The 19,305-nt window shown below is 42.7% G+C and overlaps 1 protein-coding gene across 1 annotated transcript; it reads right to left on the bottom strand.

Annotated features, from left to right (window-relative positions):
• Window positions 1-428: 428 nt before the first annotated feature.
• ciao1 (cytosolic iron-sulfur assembly component 1) lies at window positions 429-19,281 on the bottom strand. The gene is made up of 7 exons (XM_059967286.1): window positions 19,097-19,281; window positions 18,862-19,010; window positions 15,474-15,585; window positions 9,047-9,135; window positions 7,250-7,451; window positions 1,398-1,485; window positions 429-982 (listed from the first exon to the last, which is right to left on the bottom strand). The coding sequence occupies exons 1-7, from the start codon at window positions 19,233-19,235 to the stop codon at window positions 748-750; spliced, it is 1,014 nt and encodes a 337-aa protein (XP_059823269.1). The 5' UTR covers window positions 19,236-19,281; the 3' UTR covers window positions 429-747.
• Between the last annotated feature and the right edge of the window lie 24 nt (window positions 19,282-19,305).

Below are 19,305 nucleotides of genomic sequence, written 5' to 3'. Positions count from 1 at the left end.
CAATGTAGTAGATCTATGCTGTTACCTTTGAGACCATAGTATTTCAGCAATGGGCTGTGATTAGGAGGATAAATTTAACATTTATACTCATTTGCTATAGGTTTGGACACTATCCCCATCCATAACTAAGACAAGGTCAAGCTTTTCATTTTCAGAAAATGACACATTCACATTATTATTCCAATCCACAGAATTTGAGTTCCTTTTCACTCTTAGCACTCAAGAGGAGGAGTAAGTATTTAGGTAAAATTTTACTCAATTGTCAAACTGGCTGTCAACCGCAAATGATGTAGGAAATGCATCCTTTATCTGACATTAAACTGCATATTATAATCCGTACTACAAAAAAATTACAGTAAAAAATAAAAACTAGTATATTAAACAGCTTTTTGTAGAATCACTCATAATAAATGTCAGAGCAAGAAGGGCATGGGAGAATCAGTTTTATATCTATTGGAACATCAAGAAATAATTACATGTAATAGGTTATGGACAAGAAGAATTATGTTTTGCAAGATCCTTTCACATAGATCTAAACTCAACAGCAAGATAAATGAGTGCTGATAGTACTTCTTGGCAAATTATACTTAATGGCAATTTAGCCCTGTACAACATTTACTGGTAGATAGAACATCAAGTAGTAAGATTGTTAGTGCAAATTTGAAAATGGTTACATGAAGTAGTCATGGTGATTTAATAAAACTGGGCTGCTATTGCACACCACACTTGTTAATTGTTCACATAGAACTAATCATCAAACTTGTATCTCCAGATGTTAATGTCCCCGTCATCACTACATGATGCCAAAACTCCTGCCTGTTTTGGGTTCCATGCCACACAATTGACGTCCTGAGTGTGTGCTTTTGGGATGTGTGAAGTGAGTGAAAATGTTGGCTGGTGAGGATCTGAGTCAGGATCCTCCTCAAATATCCTGATTGCATCATCAGCACAGGCAGTTGCTAAAGAACCTGTTATGTGGCACCTGAGGAGAAAAATGGCAAATTTTAATTAGAATTAATAGTGGATTTTTTAAAAAGTTTCTTAATTTTGTGATAATCTAGGAAAATTAAGACTTTGAGAAACCTATCTGGAGGCCAAATTTGAAATTAGGTTACAGGAAATTGCAGTATTTCACAACAAATAGTTTACTGCTGCACTACATCACATATTGGATAAACTCAGGGAAGAATGGGGATTGTGGGCCAAACACAGGGAATTGGGACTAGCATGGTCTTATTGGGCCAAAGGGCCTGAATCTGCTGTATTGCTCTATGTCTCTATGCTATGCCCTTTAAGCATTAACAAAGCAGTGTGTAATAATCATGCAAGAATTCTAAATGAGATAAAAGCACTTTCTTTTTGACATGACCCAAATAAAGCAACAATTTGAAACTTACCAAGAGATGTCATAGATAGTACGTGTGTGGAACCCAGACAGGGTACAGACACATTTCCAGGACAGATCTGACCCATCGCAGACCACACCTATTTTCAGAGAGAGGAAAAAAAAAATCACAGAACACATAACCACTTGCAGCACTCACCGGATGATGACACATAAGGCATCAAACCTCTTAAGGCTTCAAGAAACCTTATTCTTGAAGGAAGCAACAAGAAAATATATTCTCCCTTCAGACTGATCTGACTTGCTGGATGTCCAAAATCACTATGCATTTCAGCTTCAGCTGTTACGTCCGTAGCCCCCTCCTTTGTGAGAATCGCAAGATCACTGTTGGGTTGGGTCAAGGGGCCCAGGAAATGGGAAGAGAAACGTGCAGGCTGGCTCGTTTCCCCGGCTATGTAAAGCTATGTAAAGCTACGGGACCTGGCCATTGTCTCTTGGAGACCAATTTGTGGGTTGAGCTACTATACTACGTGAACGCCCTCAGGCAAAGTGGGCTGGTTGAGGGAGAGAGTGCACACCCCCCAACCTGATTGACATCTACGACCCTGTGAGTCAGGATAAAAGTAGGAACAGTCCCTCAGACGCACCAGAAGAAACGTTAAGTGACCACGTAACAACAGGAAGTCATCGGAAGGAGGCCATGTGCGTTCAGTTCCGTGCCTGGAACCACGGAAAACAGCTTTTAGCTAACAACGGGGGAATCCACTCCCCTGACTCCACGGATTGGCATCATAAAAGACTTGGGCAAGTTTAAACCACATCACTTTTAAACCCAACAACGCTACAGCTTGAACGAACTGATAGTGACTGTTATCTTTCCATCGGACAATACATTATCCCCTAGACAACGATTGAGCTATTTCTTATTGATTATTATTATACCCACGCTTTAGATTTAGTATTGATGATGTATATTATCTGTATGTTTGCATTAATCTTAATTTTGTGCCCTTTATCAATAAATACTTTTAAAAATAGTACCATCAGACTTCAACGGACATCTCTATCTTTGCTGGTAAGTGATCCAGTTACAGGATTTCGTAACAAAGTTGGGGTTCTTGTCTCGAGATTTGACACCATATTAGGAGGCCAGTGAATCGGGCTTGTAAGTCCAAAACTTGGATCTGGTACGCGGGTAGCCAGACGGGAAACCAGCAAAGATGGACGTGGGTGAATTTATAGAAAACCCGAATCTGGAGGCGGCCTCCAAATCTGACTTGATAAAATTGGCGAAGGAGTTAAACCTCGCAGGGGTGAGGTTGTCAATAAAAAAGCGGGAGGTGCGAAGGGCAATAACTCAGTATTATATTGGAAAGAATGTGTTTACAGATGAGGTATTGGAAAATATCCCTGAAGAGGCACCAGCTAGTGGGACGGCTCAGTTAGAGTTGGAGAAATTAAAGTTGGAACATGCAATTAAGTTAAAGCAGCTGGAGGCAGCCGAGAGAGAGAGAGAGAGAGAGTGGGCTAAGAGAGAAAGAGAGGGAGCATGCGCTCCAGCTGAAGGAGTTAGAGGCAAAACGAGAGCATGAAATTCAGTTAAAACAGCTGGAAGCAGCTGAGAAAGAGAAACAGAGGAAACATGACTTGGAGATGGAGAAGTTACGGCAGGAGCCAAGAGTTCCGGGGTCAGACCGAGAGGAGCGGTTCAATGTTAGTCGAGAGTTGAGGTTAGTACCTCCGTTCGAGGAGACGGATGTTGATAGTTACTTCTTGCTTTTTGAAAAGGTGGCAGTGAATCAGAAGTGGCCCAGAGGTCAGTGGGTGGCGCTGTTACAGAGTGTGTTAACGGGGAAGGCACAGCGGGCATATACGGCGTTGGCCATGGAGCAGGGAGAGGAGGAGGGTTATGACAAAGTAAAGGCGGCCATTCTCCAGAGTTATGAGGCCTATAGACAAAAGTTTAGAAATTTAAGGAAAGGGTGGAATCAGACGTATACCAAGTTTACCTATGAGAAGGGTGTGCTCTTGGACCGGTGGTGCACCGCAGAGGGAGTGGGAGAGGATTATGGGCGTCTCAGGGAGTTAATTCTGATTGAGGAATTTAAAGGTTGTATTTCGGAGGATATCCGGATGTATTTGAATGTGAAGCCGCATAAGTCCATCTCGGAATTTGCTAAGTTCACAGACGAATATGCCCTAACCCACAAGACCGTTTTCCTCGAATAAAAGCTCCTAGAGAGACCGTGGGAACGATCGAGAAAGTCCACCAGCTGAGGTAGAGGTCCCGCCGGAAGCTAGTGGTAAGGTTGAGGGGGAAAGACCAGACGGCCAGAGATTTCCGGGCTTGACCTGTTTTAATTGTGGAAAGGGGGGACATATTGCATCTCGGTGTTTTGCTCCGAGGAAAGAGACAGGAAAAGGGAAAGCAGCAGTCCCTATCAGATGTGCCGTGGTAATCAGTAAATCGACAAGAGAGCCCCGGGTAGACAGAGTACGAGAAGGGTCTGAGACTTGTCTGTCACACGGAACCGTGTCTGTGAAGGAGGGCGACACACCAGTTCCCGTACGGATCTGGAGAGACACGGGGGCTGAGCTGTCGTTGATCAGCAGTAAGGTGCTAGATTTTGGTCCCCAGACGGGAGAGGTAGCCCTGAGAGGCATAGGCAAATGGACCGAAGTGGTGCCCTTGCATAGGGTCATTCTGAATTGTGAGCTGGTGTCTGGACCAGTGGAATTGGGGGTACTGCCAGAGTTGCCGGGGGAAGGTGTGGACGTCCTTCTAGGTAACGAATTAGCAGGTGGAAAGATGGGTGCAGCCGTGAAGCTGACAACCCAGCCTGTGAGGGTTGAAGCCCCGCCCCAGATTCCAAGATCTATCCCGCATGCGCGGTCACTCGCAGCCTGCAGGGAGAGGCAGCTGAGAACGAGAGCAGTTTAAATCTGACCAGTTTCGATTTGGCCGAGACGTTTCTACCAACCCTGTACCATGAGGGTTTAGAGGGTGGTAAAACGAAGAGTAGTAAGGTGAAAGAGGGTAAGGAAGTGGAGGTAGACCTGCCCTTAGCGAGGAGAAAGGCCCTAGAGGCAGGAAATAAAGATGAGGAACCGATAGAGTGGGTAGGAGGTCCAGTGTTGGACAGGGATGATCTGTCTGGTTTGGCAGAACTGTTTGAAGAAGTTGAAAATTCTGAAGGTGTTCCCGATAATGAAATGAGGGCAGTCCTAGATGAAAAGGGTGCCCTTGCCTTGAAGAAGTCTGCTGGGTTGGCAGATGAGGTTGTTTCAGCCCACAGGGTTGAGCTTACTCCGGAAGGGAGTTGCCCAGAGAGTAGCTGGGAGGATCGGGGGAACTTAGAATTTGAAAAAGGTACGGGTATTGAAAGCCTGGAAGAGGCCAATGTCCCGTTTGAGTGTGTCCAAGATGGGGATGCACATGGTACTGAACCTTGTAATGGAGCTCAGAAAAAGTCTAAGGTATTTGATTCAGTGGAACGAGACGGCTGTCCTCGTGGGTCAGACAGACTTGGTTCAGTGAAGAAAGGGTTAACCTTGGTAATAGTGGGAAGTGAGAGTTCCCAGGTGTTTGTGCTCGAAGGTGTGTTCAAAGTTAATGCGCAGTTCAAAAATGGGGAGATAAATATTATCATTGAAGGAAACGGGAAATCTGTGGTTCCCAAATCGAATGAAGAAATTTTAAACCCTGCAGATCGATTACAGATTGAAGTGGAAGGAAAAGGGGCCCCATACGCTATCATTATTCCAGAGTGTGGTGTGAAACCACAGAATTCGAAATGCTGTTTGAACACAGAGGGATCGCTGGTATCGAGACCCAATTGCCTCAGGGGTCCTGAAGAGAAAACTAGCAACTTGAGTAAAATTAAGGAAATGGGTGGAAATTTTGGAAATGGGCTAAATTGTTGATAAAATAACTCCTCTGGAAGGAGCGGACGAAAGCTGATTGCGCCAGGGTGCGCCAACTCCCCACGTGGGAAGTACCCGGAAAGGAGGCAACGGTTAATGGATCGCCATTTTTAAATAGCAAAGCCAGTTGTACGGGGTTTCGACACAGCCTGTGAATAATAAAGACAACCCCCTGGAAGCCTGCCTGTTCAGTTTGAAAACGACTGAAAGATTTGTAGTTCCATAAACTTTTGTAGATGCACGGAAGCTGAGATCACACCTCCTTAGAGTTGTTGCTGAAGGAAAGAAATAAAAATAGGTGGTTATTAAATTGAAGTCTGATGTTACAAGACTTTAGTACGGTACACGATGTTAAGGTATTGAAGAAAGTGACACTGTAATCGTTAACTTTTAGATACTGAATTGAATGTTTCACTGTATTACCCTGTAGAAAAAAACTTTGGTGTTGTGTTAGACCCTGTAAGACTCTGTATTAATTCATATTTTTTCCGATGGTAAAAAACGAGCTGAAGAAAGTGGTGTTACGTCCGTAGCCCCCTACTTTGTGAGAATCGCAAGATCGCTGTTGGGTTGGGTCAAGGGGCCCAGGAAATGGGAAGAGAAACGTGCAGGCTGGCTCGTTTCCCCGGCTATGTAAAGCTACGTAAAGCTACGGGACCTGGCCATTGTCTCTTGGAGACCAATTTGTGGATTGAGCTACTATACTACGTGAACGCCCTCAGGCAAAGTGGGCTGGTTGAGGGAGAGAGTGCACACCCCCCAACCTGATTGACATCTACGACCCTGTGAGTCAGGATAAAAGTAGGAACAGTCCCTCAGACACACCAGAAGAAACGTTAAGCGACCACGTAACAGCAGGAAGTCATCGGAAGGAGGCCTTGTGCGTTCAATTCCGTGGCTGGAACCACGGAAAACAGCTTTTAGTTAACAACAGGGGAATCCACTCCCCTGACTCCACGGATTGGCATCATAAAAGTCTTGGGCAAGTTTAAACCACATTGCTTTTAAACCCAACAACGCTGCAGCTTGAACGAACTGATAGTGACTGTTATCTTTCCATCGGACAATACATTATCCCCTAGACAACAATAGAGCTATTTCTTATTATTATTATGCCCGCGCTTTAGATTTAGTATCGACAATGTATATTATCTGTATGTTTGCATTAATCTTAATTTTGTGCCCTTTATCAATAAATACTTTTAAAAATAGTATCATCAGACTTCAACGGACCTCTCTATCTTTGCTGGTAAGTGATCCAGTTATGGGATTTCGTAACACAACAATCTCAGCCACAAATTAATCCCTTCACAGTAAATATTCAATCAAGATAATCCTTACATAAACTTATTACGAATTTCATAAGACCATAAAACATAGGAGATGAAATAGGCCAATTGGCCATCAAGTCTGCTCTGCCATTCCATCATAGCTGATTAACTATCCCTTTCAACCCCAATCTCCTGCCTTCATACTGTAACCTTTAACAGTCTTACTATCAACCTCCACTTTAAATGTAGCAATAGGCATTGGTGGCAATGAATTCCACAGATTCACCACCCTCTAGTTAAAGAAATTCATCCTTATTTCTGTTCTAAAGAGATGTTCTTCTATTCTGAGCCTTTGCCCTTTGGTCCTAGACTCCCCCACTATAAGAAACATCCTCTTCACATCCACTCTTATCTGGGCCTTTTAATATTCAAACAGATTTCAATGGCATTTCTCCCTCCAGCTCCCCTTCACCCCAGCCATTCTTCTCAAGCCCAGCAAGTACCGACCCAGAGCTGTCAAATGCTACTCATACATCAACTATTTCAGTCCCAGGATAATTCTCATGCACCTCCTCTGGACACTCCAGTAATTTACTCCTCATTCTCCTATTCATATCCAGTATGCCTGATTTACCCCATATATATATATTTTCGCTCTTGCGTCTAACAAAGATTAAGAACTTTGTTGCATTCGGTTTAATTTATTTACCTTGTTCATTACCAGATCTGTATGCTTTCCAAATTTTCACAGTTTTGTCATCACTACAAGATGCGAGATGGTCCCCTGTTTTATCAAAAGCAATGCTCCAGACTGTGGACTCATGGCCTTCCAGGGTGTTGGTACAGACCCAGTCATCATCTTCCTCCTTGTAAAGTTTAATGCTGTTGTCGTAACTTCCAGAAGCCAGGAGCTTGTGCAGAGTTCAGAAATATAGATTAAGCATCCAAAACTGATCAATTGCATTGTTATGCAAATATTAAATGTCTTCAAATATAAACAAAATACAATCTGCGATGCTGGAAATCCAAGCAATACACACACAATGCTGGAGGAACTCATTCGGCCAGGCAGCATCTATGGAAAAGACAACAGCTGACTTTTTAGGCCGAGACCCTTCAGCAGGACACGTACAGTTGACGTCTCGGGCCAAGACCCTTCAAATATAAATGGTAAATGGCAGGACCATTAACAGAATCGATATTCAGTGAGATCTTGAGGTCCAAGTCCAGAGCTCCCTGAAAGTAGCTGCACAAGTTAACAAGGTGGTGAAACAAAAAGGGAGTGGAGTTCAAGAGTTGCACATCAGTACTGCACTCAGTTTTAGTTGCCTCATTATAGAGAGTAAGAGGCAGCTATGGAGAGGGTGCAAAAAATGTTTATCAGGATGCTGCATGGATTAGAGGAAATGTGCTAAAAGGAGAGGTTGGACATATTTCAGTTGTTTTCTCTGGAGTGGCTGAGGCTGAGGGGAAGCCCGATAGAAGTTTATGTTTATGAGGGGCTTAGATAGGGCAGACAGAATCTTTTCCCCAGGGCCATATCATCTTATTGCAAGCGGGATGGAGATACGTCTCTATCAAAGGAGATGCAAGGTGTTCCCTCCCTCTGCTAACCTGCACTTCACCTTTGGGCATGGTGTAGTGCCTGTTTACCACCCGCCCCATCCCAACCGATCAGGGTCACGTGAAACCACGGGAGCAAATGGTGTACAGGTCCTGGTTATGTGACCACTGATGCCAATCTCTGAAGTTTTGATAATGCTTGGTGTCACCTGTCTTGTAAAGACATTGCCCAGATGGCGTCAACAGTACTTCTCTAGAAATATTCACCAAGATCACCAATGTCATACAACATGGCACATAATGAAAATGATGACAGTAATGTCTAATACTAGAAGGAATATATTTAAATTGAAGCAGGGTAGTTCAAAGGAGATGTGCATAACAAGTTTTCTTTCATTAACACAGAGCACAGGGGGTGTCTGCTACTAGGGGTGTGGTGAATCAGAATCATGTTTATTATCACTGACAAATGTGAAATTTGTTGTTTTACAGCAGTACAATGCAATACATAAATTATTACAAGGTACAATAGTAAATAAAAAATAAATGTAGTCCAAAACAAGAGTAAATTAGCAAGATAGTGTTCATGGGTTCGCAGACCATTCAGAAATCTGATGGCGGGGAAGAAGCCCTCTCCTTGAGTTCTGGCTCCTATACTTCCTCCCTGATGGTCGAACTGGGAAAAGGGAATGTCTAGAGGCAAATACGACAGGCGTTTAAGAGGCTCTTAGACAGCCACATGAATGAAGGGATATGGACTTCCTGTATGTAGGCAGAGGGATTAGCTTGTAGTCTTTTACAGAGCACCCTAGGTCAAAGGGCCTGTTCCTGCGCTATAATATTCTATGTTTCATCCTGGCTTGCTCATTGTATTGCAGTATAATCTCAATTAAATAACAGCTTTTGGAAACACTGAAATTTATTTCTCACTGGAAACTCTTACCTCTCCATTTGGATGCCAGATCACATGCTTGACATCTTGCGTATGAGCATTTAATACACTCACACATTCATAATCATCATCCTCGTCCACTACAACAGAAAAAATAAGTTAGCAGTGTATGTGGGAGGGAGTGGGGAGAGACATCTCATTTACAGAGCAGTTTCCAATTCATGAATATCAAAAGTACATGGCAGTCAGGGACCTTATAAAGCATATGTATTATTGATCCAACTGTGATGCATCTTTACGATATTTTCTTTTTGTAAAATTCTCTTTAAATCATTGATACCATGGAATGCTGTACAATAGCATATATTTAAAAGCAGGCCCGTCAACTTGTTCCAGCAATCAATCACATAATTCTATAACATTTACTGGTCTTAAATTCATATTGCAGAACAGAGAGACCTAGAAGTATATATGTTGTTCCTTGAAAGTAGCATTACAAGCAGATAGGGTGGTAAAGGAGGCTTGTCATAGTCAGTCAGGAAACTGAATATAGAAACTAGGATGTCACATTGCAGTTGTACAAGACATCAGCTAGCCAGAGTTGAGTACCTCCCTCTGTTTTGGTCAAACTGCTATAGGAAAACTGGAAAAAAGCGTATAAAAGTCTTACAAGGATGTTGCCAGGACTTGAGGGACTGAATTATAACCATATAACAATTACAGCATGGAAATAGGCTATCTCGGCCCTTCTGGTCCCTGCCGAACTCTTACTCTCACCTAGTCCCACCTACCTGCACTCAGCCCATAACCCTCCACTCCTTTCCTGTCCACATACCTATCCAATTTTTTTTTTTTTAAGATGACAAAATCAAACTTGCCTCTACCACTTCTACTGGAAGCTCGTTCCACACAGCTACCACTCCGAGTAAAGAAGATCCCCCCCCCCCCCGTGTTACCTAAACTTTTGCCCCTTAACTCTCAACTCATGTCCTCTCATTTGAATCTCCCCTACTCTCAATGGAAAAAGCCTATCCACGTCAACTCTATCCCCCTCATAATTTTAAATACCTCTATCAAGTCCCCCCTCAACCTCCTACGCTCCAAAGAATGAAGACCTAACTTGTTCAATCTTTCCCTGTAACTTAGGTGCTGAAACCCAGGTAACATTCTAGTAAATCTTCTCTGTACTCTCTATTTTGTTGACATCTTTCCTATAATTCGGTGACCAGAACTGTACACAATACTCCAAATTCAGCCTTACCAATGCCTTGTACAATTTTAACATTACATCCCAACTCCTATACTCAATGCTCTGATTTATAAAGGCCAGCATACCAAAAGTTTTCTTCACCACCCTATCCACATGAGATTCCACCTCCATTATTCCTAGATCACTCTGTTCTACTGCATTCCTCAATGCCCTACCATTTATCATGTATGTCCTATTTTGATTATTCCTACCAAAATGTAGAACCTCTCTGCAAGCTTTGAAAACCTACTTCATTATACACAACGCCACCTACCTTAGTATCACCTGCATACTTACTAATCCAATTTACCGCCCCATCATCCAGATCATTAATGTATATGACAAACAACATTGGACCCAGTACAAATCCCTGAGGCACACCACTATTCACTGGCCTCCAACCTGACAAACAGTTATCCACCACTACTCTCTGACATCTCCCATCCAGCCACTGTTGAATCCATTTTACTACTTCAATATTAATACCTAACAATTGAACCTTCCCAACTAACATTCCCTGAGGAACCTTGTCAAAGGCCTTACTGAAGTTCACATAGACAACATCCACTGCTTTATCGTCAATTTTCCTAGTAACCTCTTCAAAAAATTCAATGAGATTTGTCAAACATGACCTTCCACGCACAAATCCATGTCAACTGTTCCTAGTCAGTCTGTCTATCCAGATAATTATATATACCATCTCTAAGAATACTTCCCATTAATTTACCCACATTGACGTCAAACTTGCAGGCTGATAACTGCTAGGTTTACTCTTAGAACCCTTTTTAAACAATGGAACTACACGTGCAAAACGCCAATCCTCCGGCACCATCCCCGTTTCTAATGAAATTTGAAATATTTCTGTCAGAGCCCCTGCTATTTCTACACTAACTTCCCTCAAGATCCTAGGGAATATCCTGTCAGGACCTGGATATTTATCCACTTTTATAGTCTTTAAAAGCGCCAGTACTTCCTCTTCTTTAATCATCATAGTTTCCATAACTACCCTACTTGTTTCCCTTACCTTACACAATTCAATATTCTTCTCCTTAGTGAATACTGAAGAAGAAATTGTCCAAAATCTCCCCCCGTCTCTTTTGGCTCTGCACATAGGTGTCCACTCTGATTCTCTAAGGGACCAATTTTATCCCTCACTATCCTTTTGCTATTAATATAACTGTAGAAACCCTTTGGATTTATTTTCAACTTACTTGCCAAAGCAACCTCGTATCTTCTTTTAGCTTTTCTAATTTCTTTCTTAAGATTCTTTTTACATTCTTTATATTCCTCGAACATCTCATTTACTCCATGATGCCTATATTTATTGTAGATCTCTCTCTTTTTCCGAACCAAGTTTCCAAAATCCCTTGAAAACCATGGCTCTCTCAAACTTTTAACCATTCCTTTCAACCTAACAGGAACATAAAGATTCTGTACCCTCAAAATTTCACCTTTATGACCTCCATTTCTCTATTACATCCTTCCCATAAAACAAATTGTCCCAATCCACTCCTTCTAAATCCTTTCGCATCTCCTCAAAGTTAGCCTTTCTCCAATCTCAACACTGGGTCTGGACCTATCCTTCTCCATAATTATATTGAAACTAATAGCATTGTGATCACTGGACCCGAAGTGCTCCCCAACACATACCTCCGTCACCTGACCTAACTCATTCTCTAACAGGAGATCCAACACTGCCCCTTCTCTAGTTGGTACCTCTATATATTATACAGAAAGGTCCGCCAGACTAGGATTTTACAGATTAGAGTACAAGAGACTGCTCTTACAGCAGTATAAAAATACAGGAGGGGCATTATTAAGGATTGTTTTTTTCCAGGGCGGGGAACTAAGAACTAGCGGGCACAGGTTTAAGGTGAAGAGAAAGATTTAATAGAAACCCAAAGAGCAACTTCTTCCATCCAGAGGTCAGCATAAAGAACGAGCTGCCTAGTTGAGACAGGTACAATAATATTTGGACAGAGTTCAGAGGAATATGCACCAAACATGGGCAAATGGGACTAGCTTCAACCTTAGTCAGCACAAATCAGTTGGGCAGTAGGGTTTATCTCCCTGTTATATGACAATACAGCTAGGAATATCTTCCCCTGCAGCAAAGGAGGCCAAGGGGTGACCTACAGAGATCTCCCCCCTCAGGATAGGGGAGTCCAAAACTAAAAGACATGCGTTTATGAAAAGAGGGAGAGTTACTTGTGGAGCCACATATTCCACTCAACGTCTGGTGGGTATCTGGAATGATCTGCCAGAGGAAGTGGTAGTGGCAGTTACAATTAGGTTAATAAAACATGGACATGAATAGGATCTACAGTACTGTGCACATTTAAAAAATTCATAAAGCAAAGATGCTTTCAAAAATAATTAATTTTCTCAATATCAAAAATTTTACTATAGAAAAACAGTAAACAGTTTAAAAAAATAGATTAAATAAATATTTGGCTTGACAGCCCTCTGCCTTTAAAACTGCATCAGTTTTCTTGGGTACACGGTCATACAGTTTTACAAGAAAGTTGACTGGAAGGTTGTTTCAAGCATCCTGGAGAACTTGCCAGGTTCTCCTGCAGACTTTAGCTGTCTTGCTTCTGTCTCTCCAGGTAATCCCAGATGACCCCAATGATGATGAGTTCAGGGCTCTATGGAGCCCATACCACCTGCAGCAGAACAAACTTCTTTTCCCTGAAGGTAGTTCTTTTTGACTACGGCCAGGTGTTTGGGATTGTCGTCCTGCTGCATAAAGAAGTTGGGTAGATAAAACACCTCCCTGATGGTATGGCATGATGAATAAGCATCTGCTTGTACTCCTATTAAGGATTCCACTAATTCTGACCAGATCACGAGTTGCATTTGTAGAAATGCAACTCCAAACCTACAGGAAACATCACTGTGCTTCACTGTTGGCTGCAAACACTCATCCACATAGTTCTCTCCAGCTCTTCTACAGACAAACTGCCTCCTATTTGAGCCAAAAATTTCAAATTTTGACTCAGTCAGTCCAGAGCACTTGCTGCCATTGTTCAGCACCCCAGTCCTTGTGTTTTTGTGCATAGGCGAGTCTCTTGGCTTTGCTTCCACTTCGGAGGCATGTCTTTTTGACAGCAACTCTTCCATCAAGACCACTACTGACAAGACTCCTCTGGACTGTAGAGGGCTGTATCTGGGTTCCAGTGGTTTCTGTCAGTTCAGAACCGATAGCAGTGCTAGACTTTTGATTCAGAAGAGACGTCAGATTTATATATCTCTCATCTGCTGCACTTAGCTTCCGTGGTCAACCACAGAAGTACTGTTTCTGGTACTCAACCCTGCTCATTTCCTAGTGTTCTTCAAAAAAGATGAGACTAATGATGCTTCTAATTTGTAATGACCAGTGTGCACAAAAATCTTCTGTTGTGCAATGATTTACCCAGTGACATGTGCGCACTGAATTTTATATATAGAGGTACTCATTATAACAGCTCATAAAACACTGCCAACAAGAACTTTGATCTCCTCTTGGTTTGATTGTTTTTGCTCTTGTTCATCTGTACTCTCACAAAACATACGTAGCAGGCCTGTAGTGGGCAATGAAGGATTTTCTTGCCAGGACTTTTGCACACCAACCATGTGTGATTGGCTTGCTAAATGATGCCTTAAAAATTTTCCAAATATCGCTCCACTTCTCACTTGCAAATTCTCCAGCAACTTTTACATCTCAACAATACATGCAACTAACAACTGCTCCTGTATTGTAGATAAATATTTCTCGTAGCTGCATGTTCCTGACCTCATGAGCTTTGTCGTAGAGACTTCTACTGTTTCATTAAGTCATTCTGCTTTAAATGAACAAGCAGTTCTTTTGCACTTCACGCCCTTTTCTTCTTTGGAATTTGACATAGGGAACCAAAAATTTCTTCAATTAAAAACAGTACAATTAAGTCAGTTCTAAAACCTGCACAGACAAATCATTATCTACTTATTGTCAATACCGTATCAAAAACTGGAAAGCAAAATTTCTTGCTTGGGAGACCTTGCTGATACAGGATGACCTCCTGTGTCCTGTTGCTACACTCACTTATGCAAGGTGTAAGAATTGATTATTTAAAGGTTAAACTGTCACACCTGCTACACCCTTTTGGTTTCACTGTCCTTTGCCCAGTTTGATTCCTTCTACACCCGTTTCTGTTTCAGTTGACTAGTTTAGTTCATTCAACTCATTATGTCACTGATCATTTGTTTAATCATGTACTGGGCAACAAATAATCAGTGACGTAATGAGTTGAATGAACTAAACTTGGTCATTCAACTTGAACATTGTCACTAAACTTGAAAATTGGTCTATTACTTAATATGTCACTTTCTTTTAAGTTTCTCTGTAACATTTAATTTTTTGGAAAAAGAATGTTTGGAAGTCTAAAATTTGCTCTTTTCGCCTAACACACTAAAGCATAACAACTAAATACCTGAAACAAAATTTATAGAATAATCTCGGGTGCCTAAGACTTTTGCACAGTACTGTATTTAGCCAAACATACTTTAGATAGGCATCTTGGTTGGTATGTGGCAATTTGGTGAAACACTGCTGTGCTGTACATCTCTTTTGCCACTTTTTCTTCATGTAGTTTGTTGATGCATCTTTCGTTATTCCCATTTACACTGTTCAACATATTTTCTCAACATATCTTTATACAGGTTTCCCCCGCTATCCAAAGGTAGAGCTTTCCTATGAAACCGTTTGTAAACCGAAATGTTGTAAATCAAAGAAGCAATTACCATTAATTTATATGGGAAAATTTTTTGAGCGTTCCCAGACCCAAAAAAATAACCTACCAAATCAAACCAAGTAACACATAAAACCTAAAATGACACTAACATATAGTAAAAGCAGGAATGATATGATAAATATACACCCAATATAAAGTAGAAACATTATATGTATGGTGTAGTTCCACTTATCAAACTCAGGAAGACAGCAAGCCAAAATTGATTTGGAGAAAAAAAAATCAGCACGTACACGTCTACGCAAACAACTGCCCACACAAGGCTTCACGGTCATGGTAGTCTTTCTTGGGGTAAACACACGTATAAAGTGAACATCTTTTGATCATAAAAAGCAAAAATCCTCTTTGGTTAACGAAAACAGGTACTAATGTAGGGCTTTCATAACAGTGAGCTGTCATAAAGCGAACGTTCGAAAAACGGGGGACACCTGTACAGGCTCAATTTGCTAAATACGCTCACCTTCCCAAACCCAAACACTTTTATCTCGGCTGCATGTTGCCAGGAGATTGCCAGACGGAGCCCAGGCAACAGACTTCACTTCGTTCTCATGCCCTTCCAGCGTTGTCAGGCACTGTCAACAGCAAAACACTTGGTCTAAGCATCTTAAAACAGCAAACAAAGTTTCAGAAACTCCGCTACTTTAAAACAACTTTGCTAATATGCAAAAAAATTATTCATGTCAAAGGATTTTAAGATAAAAGGCTCTCAGCCTGAAGCATCCCACCCCGTAGACAAAGTTCAAAGTAAATTTATTATCAAAGTACACATATGTCACTATACACAACCCTGAGATTAATTTTCTTGCAGGCATACTCACTAAGTCCAAGAAACATATTAGAATCAATGAAAGACACACCAAATTGGGTGGACATACAACCAAAGTGAGAAAGACAACAAACTATGCAAATACAAAAGAAGAACAAAAAGAGAAATAAGAATAATAGATAAATAAGCAAGAAATATCAAGAGTCCTTAGGTTGTGGGTTAAGTTCAGTATTGGGGCAGGAGAAGTTGTCCCCACGGGTGTAAGAGCCTGATGGTTCCTTAACCTGGTGTTATGTGTTCTGAGGTTCCTGGACCTCCTTTCTGATGGCAAGAAGAGAGCATGGCCTGGGTGGTGGGGGTCCTCGACAATGGACATGACAGTGCTCTGTGTGGAGGTGCTCAATCATGAAGACTTTACCTGTGATGGACTGGGCTGTACCCACTATTTTTAGTTGAGTTTTCCTTTGAAGGGCACTGGTGTTTCCATACCAGGCAATATGCAATCAGCCAATATACTTGCCACCGCACATCTGTGGAAGCCTGTCAGTTTTAGACATTATGCCAGATCTGCACGAACTTCTAAATAGAGATGCTGCCCTGCTTTCCTTGTAATTGCTCTCACTTAGGTACTGGGCCCAGAACTCCGAGGAATTTAATGTTGCTGACCCTCTCTACTTCTTATCCCCTGATGCGGGCTGGCTCATGGACATCCCTTTTCCTTCTCCTGAAGTAAATAAGCAACTCCTTGGTCTTGTTTACATCAAGTGAGAGGTTGTTGATGTGGTACCACTCAACCACATTTTCAATTTCCCTCCTATATGCTGATTCATCACCATATTTGATTCGGCCGACAGTGACAGTCAGCAAACTTAAGTATGGTATTGGAGCTGTGCTCAGCCTCACAGTCATAAGGGCACTGCCGACTTGCTGAGTTCATTCAGATTTTGTGCATTAGACTTAGTAGGTTTTTTTCTTTTCTTTGTGTCACCATATTTTTCAATCTTTAAAACACTGGGTTTTTTTTCCCTTTAAGACATTGTAAGTGTTACCTATTTCAATGTTTTGGATAATAATAATAATAAAAAGATTTGAAAAGAAAGAAAAAGATTTTGTGCATTGCTGAATTAAAGAACCAAGCTTGCAATACCTGTAGTTGTCAGTTCTAACATCCAGTTCCTAGGATTGTTAGGAAACACTTTAGATAACCATAACTTAATTACAGATAATCAACAATTCACTTAAGTTTACAATTCTAGTGACAGTTTGAACATAAGAACGAGTGAATGCATAGACCACTCTGCAGTGGAAAAGTACATCCTCTTAAAATACCAGAACTCACTAACTAAAAAAAAAATTATACACCCAAAATGCTCTCTTAAGACACAAGTTTGAAAAGGTGTGATGAAGGAACCTGAATTCTGCAGTTTCACATGGTGCATTTCCATAAAACCAATATGAAAAGGCCACCCATGATTTTTGTGTCCTATGACACACAACTGTGTCAGTGGATTAGTGGTAAATTATCAGCATTCAACACATTCAAATTTAGCACAACGGCCTCCTGGCTCAACCCTGATAAGAAAGTATTAAAAATAATAACGGAAGTAAAACAACAGAATCTGCTTCACCACCCTTTGGGTCTTCTCCACCATTCACAACAACCCGATCTGATCTTGGCCTCACATTCCACGTCCTGCCTATTCTAGTATTCAATCACCAGGCCTAAAACCGGTTTTGCTCAGCTTTAGATCTCATGGAAGTTTGATTTCGTCCCTTCCTGGTGCCCAGCTTCACGTTACATTTCCTACTAAGATGAGTCGGGAGAAACCGTTTAATCTACACAAGCTTTCCTCCCAAGGGATCACAGAACAGAGAACAGTACAGCACAGGAACAGGCCACCTGGTCCACAATGATATGCTGAACCAGATAAAAAGTAAATCAAAAGCACCTAAACTCTAATCCCTCCTACTTATACCACGCCATATCCCTCCATCTTCCTGACATCCATATGCCTATTCAAACATCTTAAAAAGCCTTTTATGTATTTGCCTCTACCACATCAGGCAGCGCACGCCATGCATCCACAACTTTTGGGTTAAATACTTACCCACCCCTCACCTTCAATGCATGCCCTCTGGCATCCGACATTTCAGATACTCTTTGTCCACTCTACCTAATCATGTAAGCCTCTTCCAGATCTCCCCTCAGCCTCCAGCACTCCAGAGAAAACAACCCAGGTTTGCCTGGCCTCTCATGATGGCACATGCCCTTTGAATTGAGTGTTATCCTGGTAAACTTCTTCTGCAGCCTCTTCAAAGACTCAACGCCCTTCCTATAGTGGGCGCATGGCCAAGTGGTTAAGACATGCATCTAGTGATATGAAGGTCACTGGTTCGAGCCTTGACAAGGCACACATTGCTCTGTGACAACACCGTGCCAATGCCGTCCTAATGCCCCTCCGTTGGACAACATCGGTGGCGCGGAGAAGGGAAATTTGCAGCTTGGGCAACTGCTGGTCTTCCAAAAAAAAACACCTTGCCCAGGCTTGCGCCCTGGAAACTTTCCAAGGTACAAATTCATGGTCTATCGAGAAGATGGAGGTCTACACTACAGTGGCGTGACTAGAACTGCAAGCAATACTCCAGATGTGGCCTTACTTGAGTTTTACAAAGCTGCAACATAACCTCCTGACTTTTGAACTTAATGCCTCGACTAAAAAAAAGCCATAAGCCATCTTAACCACCCTATCGACTTGTGTAGACACTTTCAAGGAGTTATGAACTTGATCCCAAGAACTTTCTGCTCAGCAACCTTGTCCAGCAACTGTCTCCTTGTATTTTGCCTAAACCGAGGCGCAACACTCAGTATCCCAGCAAACTAAACTCTCATTAAACAAGGGAGCCAAAACTCAAAGCAGCATCACCGGCAGGTTCTCTCCGGAGCCCCGGACTGCTGCACCAAGACCCCGTGAAGAGATCAATGTACAGAGTCCAGGCTCATCGGCCCGTCCACAGCCGGGATGCGGGGCGCTGGCCCCCGACCCTCAGCCGCCGCCGGCGTCCCGAGTTTGGGATGCGCTACCTCAAATCCGCTCTCTTTCTTCCTCCAGATGCAGGTCGTGGCATCGAAGCTGACCGAGGCCAGGTAGTTGCCGCAGGGTGACCAGGACACCTTGCGGACGGTGCGCTGGTGCCCATCCTCCAGCAGGCACTTGCACACCCAGGCGGCTCCTGCAACAGAGCAAGACACGAGTGAGCCAAGCGGCGGCAGGCCCCGGAGCCCCGAAGCCCCCCGTCGGCCGCGCACCGACTCGCACCTTCCCTGGCCCAGATGCGCACGGCGCGGTCGCCTCCGCACGAAGCCAGCAGCGTCCCGGCCGGATTCCAGGCCACGAACCAGGCCCGGCTGTCGGGATGCGCCGGGAAGCGCGACTCGAGCTCCAACCGCCGCTTCATCGCCGCTGCCGCGCGCAGCCCCGCGTCACCGACCGGAGCCGAGGGCCATTGGTTGCTGGCGCACTCAAAC

Source organism: Hypanus sabinus, chromosome 1, assembly GCF_030144855.1.
Source record: "Hypanus sabinus isolate sHypSab1 chromosome 1, sHypSab1.hap1, whole genome shotgun sequence".
NCBI classification, from domain to species: domain Eukaryota; kingdom Metazoa; phylum Chordata; class Chondrichthyes; order Myliobatiformes; family Dasyatidae; genus Hypanus; species Hypanus sabinus.
The sequence above is the reverse complement of the archived record's forward strand: the minus strand, read 5'-3'. Positions and strand labels throughout refer to the sequence as shown.

Coding starts and splice junctions, on each gene's coding strand:
- ciao1 (XM_059967286.1), bottom strand. CDS start 19,235: ATGAAGCGGCGGTTGGAGCTCGAGTCGCGCTTCCCGGCGCATCCCGAC. Junction 15,586..18,861: donor AGAAAGAGAGCGGATTTGAG/GTAGCGCATCCC, acceptor TGCTGTTGACAG/TGCCTGACAACGCTGGAAGG. Junction 1,486..7,249: donor CAGATCTGGTAATGAACAAG/GTAAATAAATTA, acceptor CTCTGAAAATAG/GTGTGGTCTGCGATGGGTCA.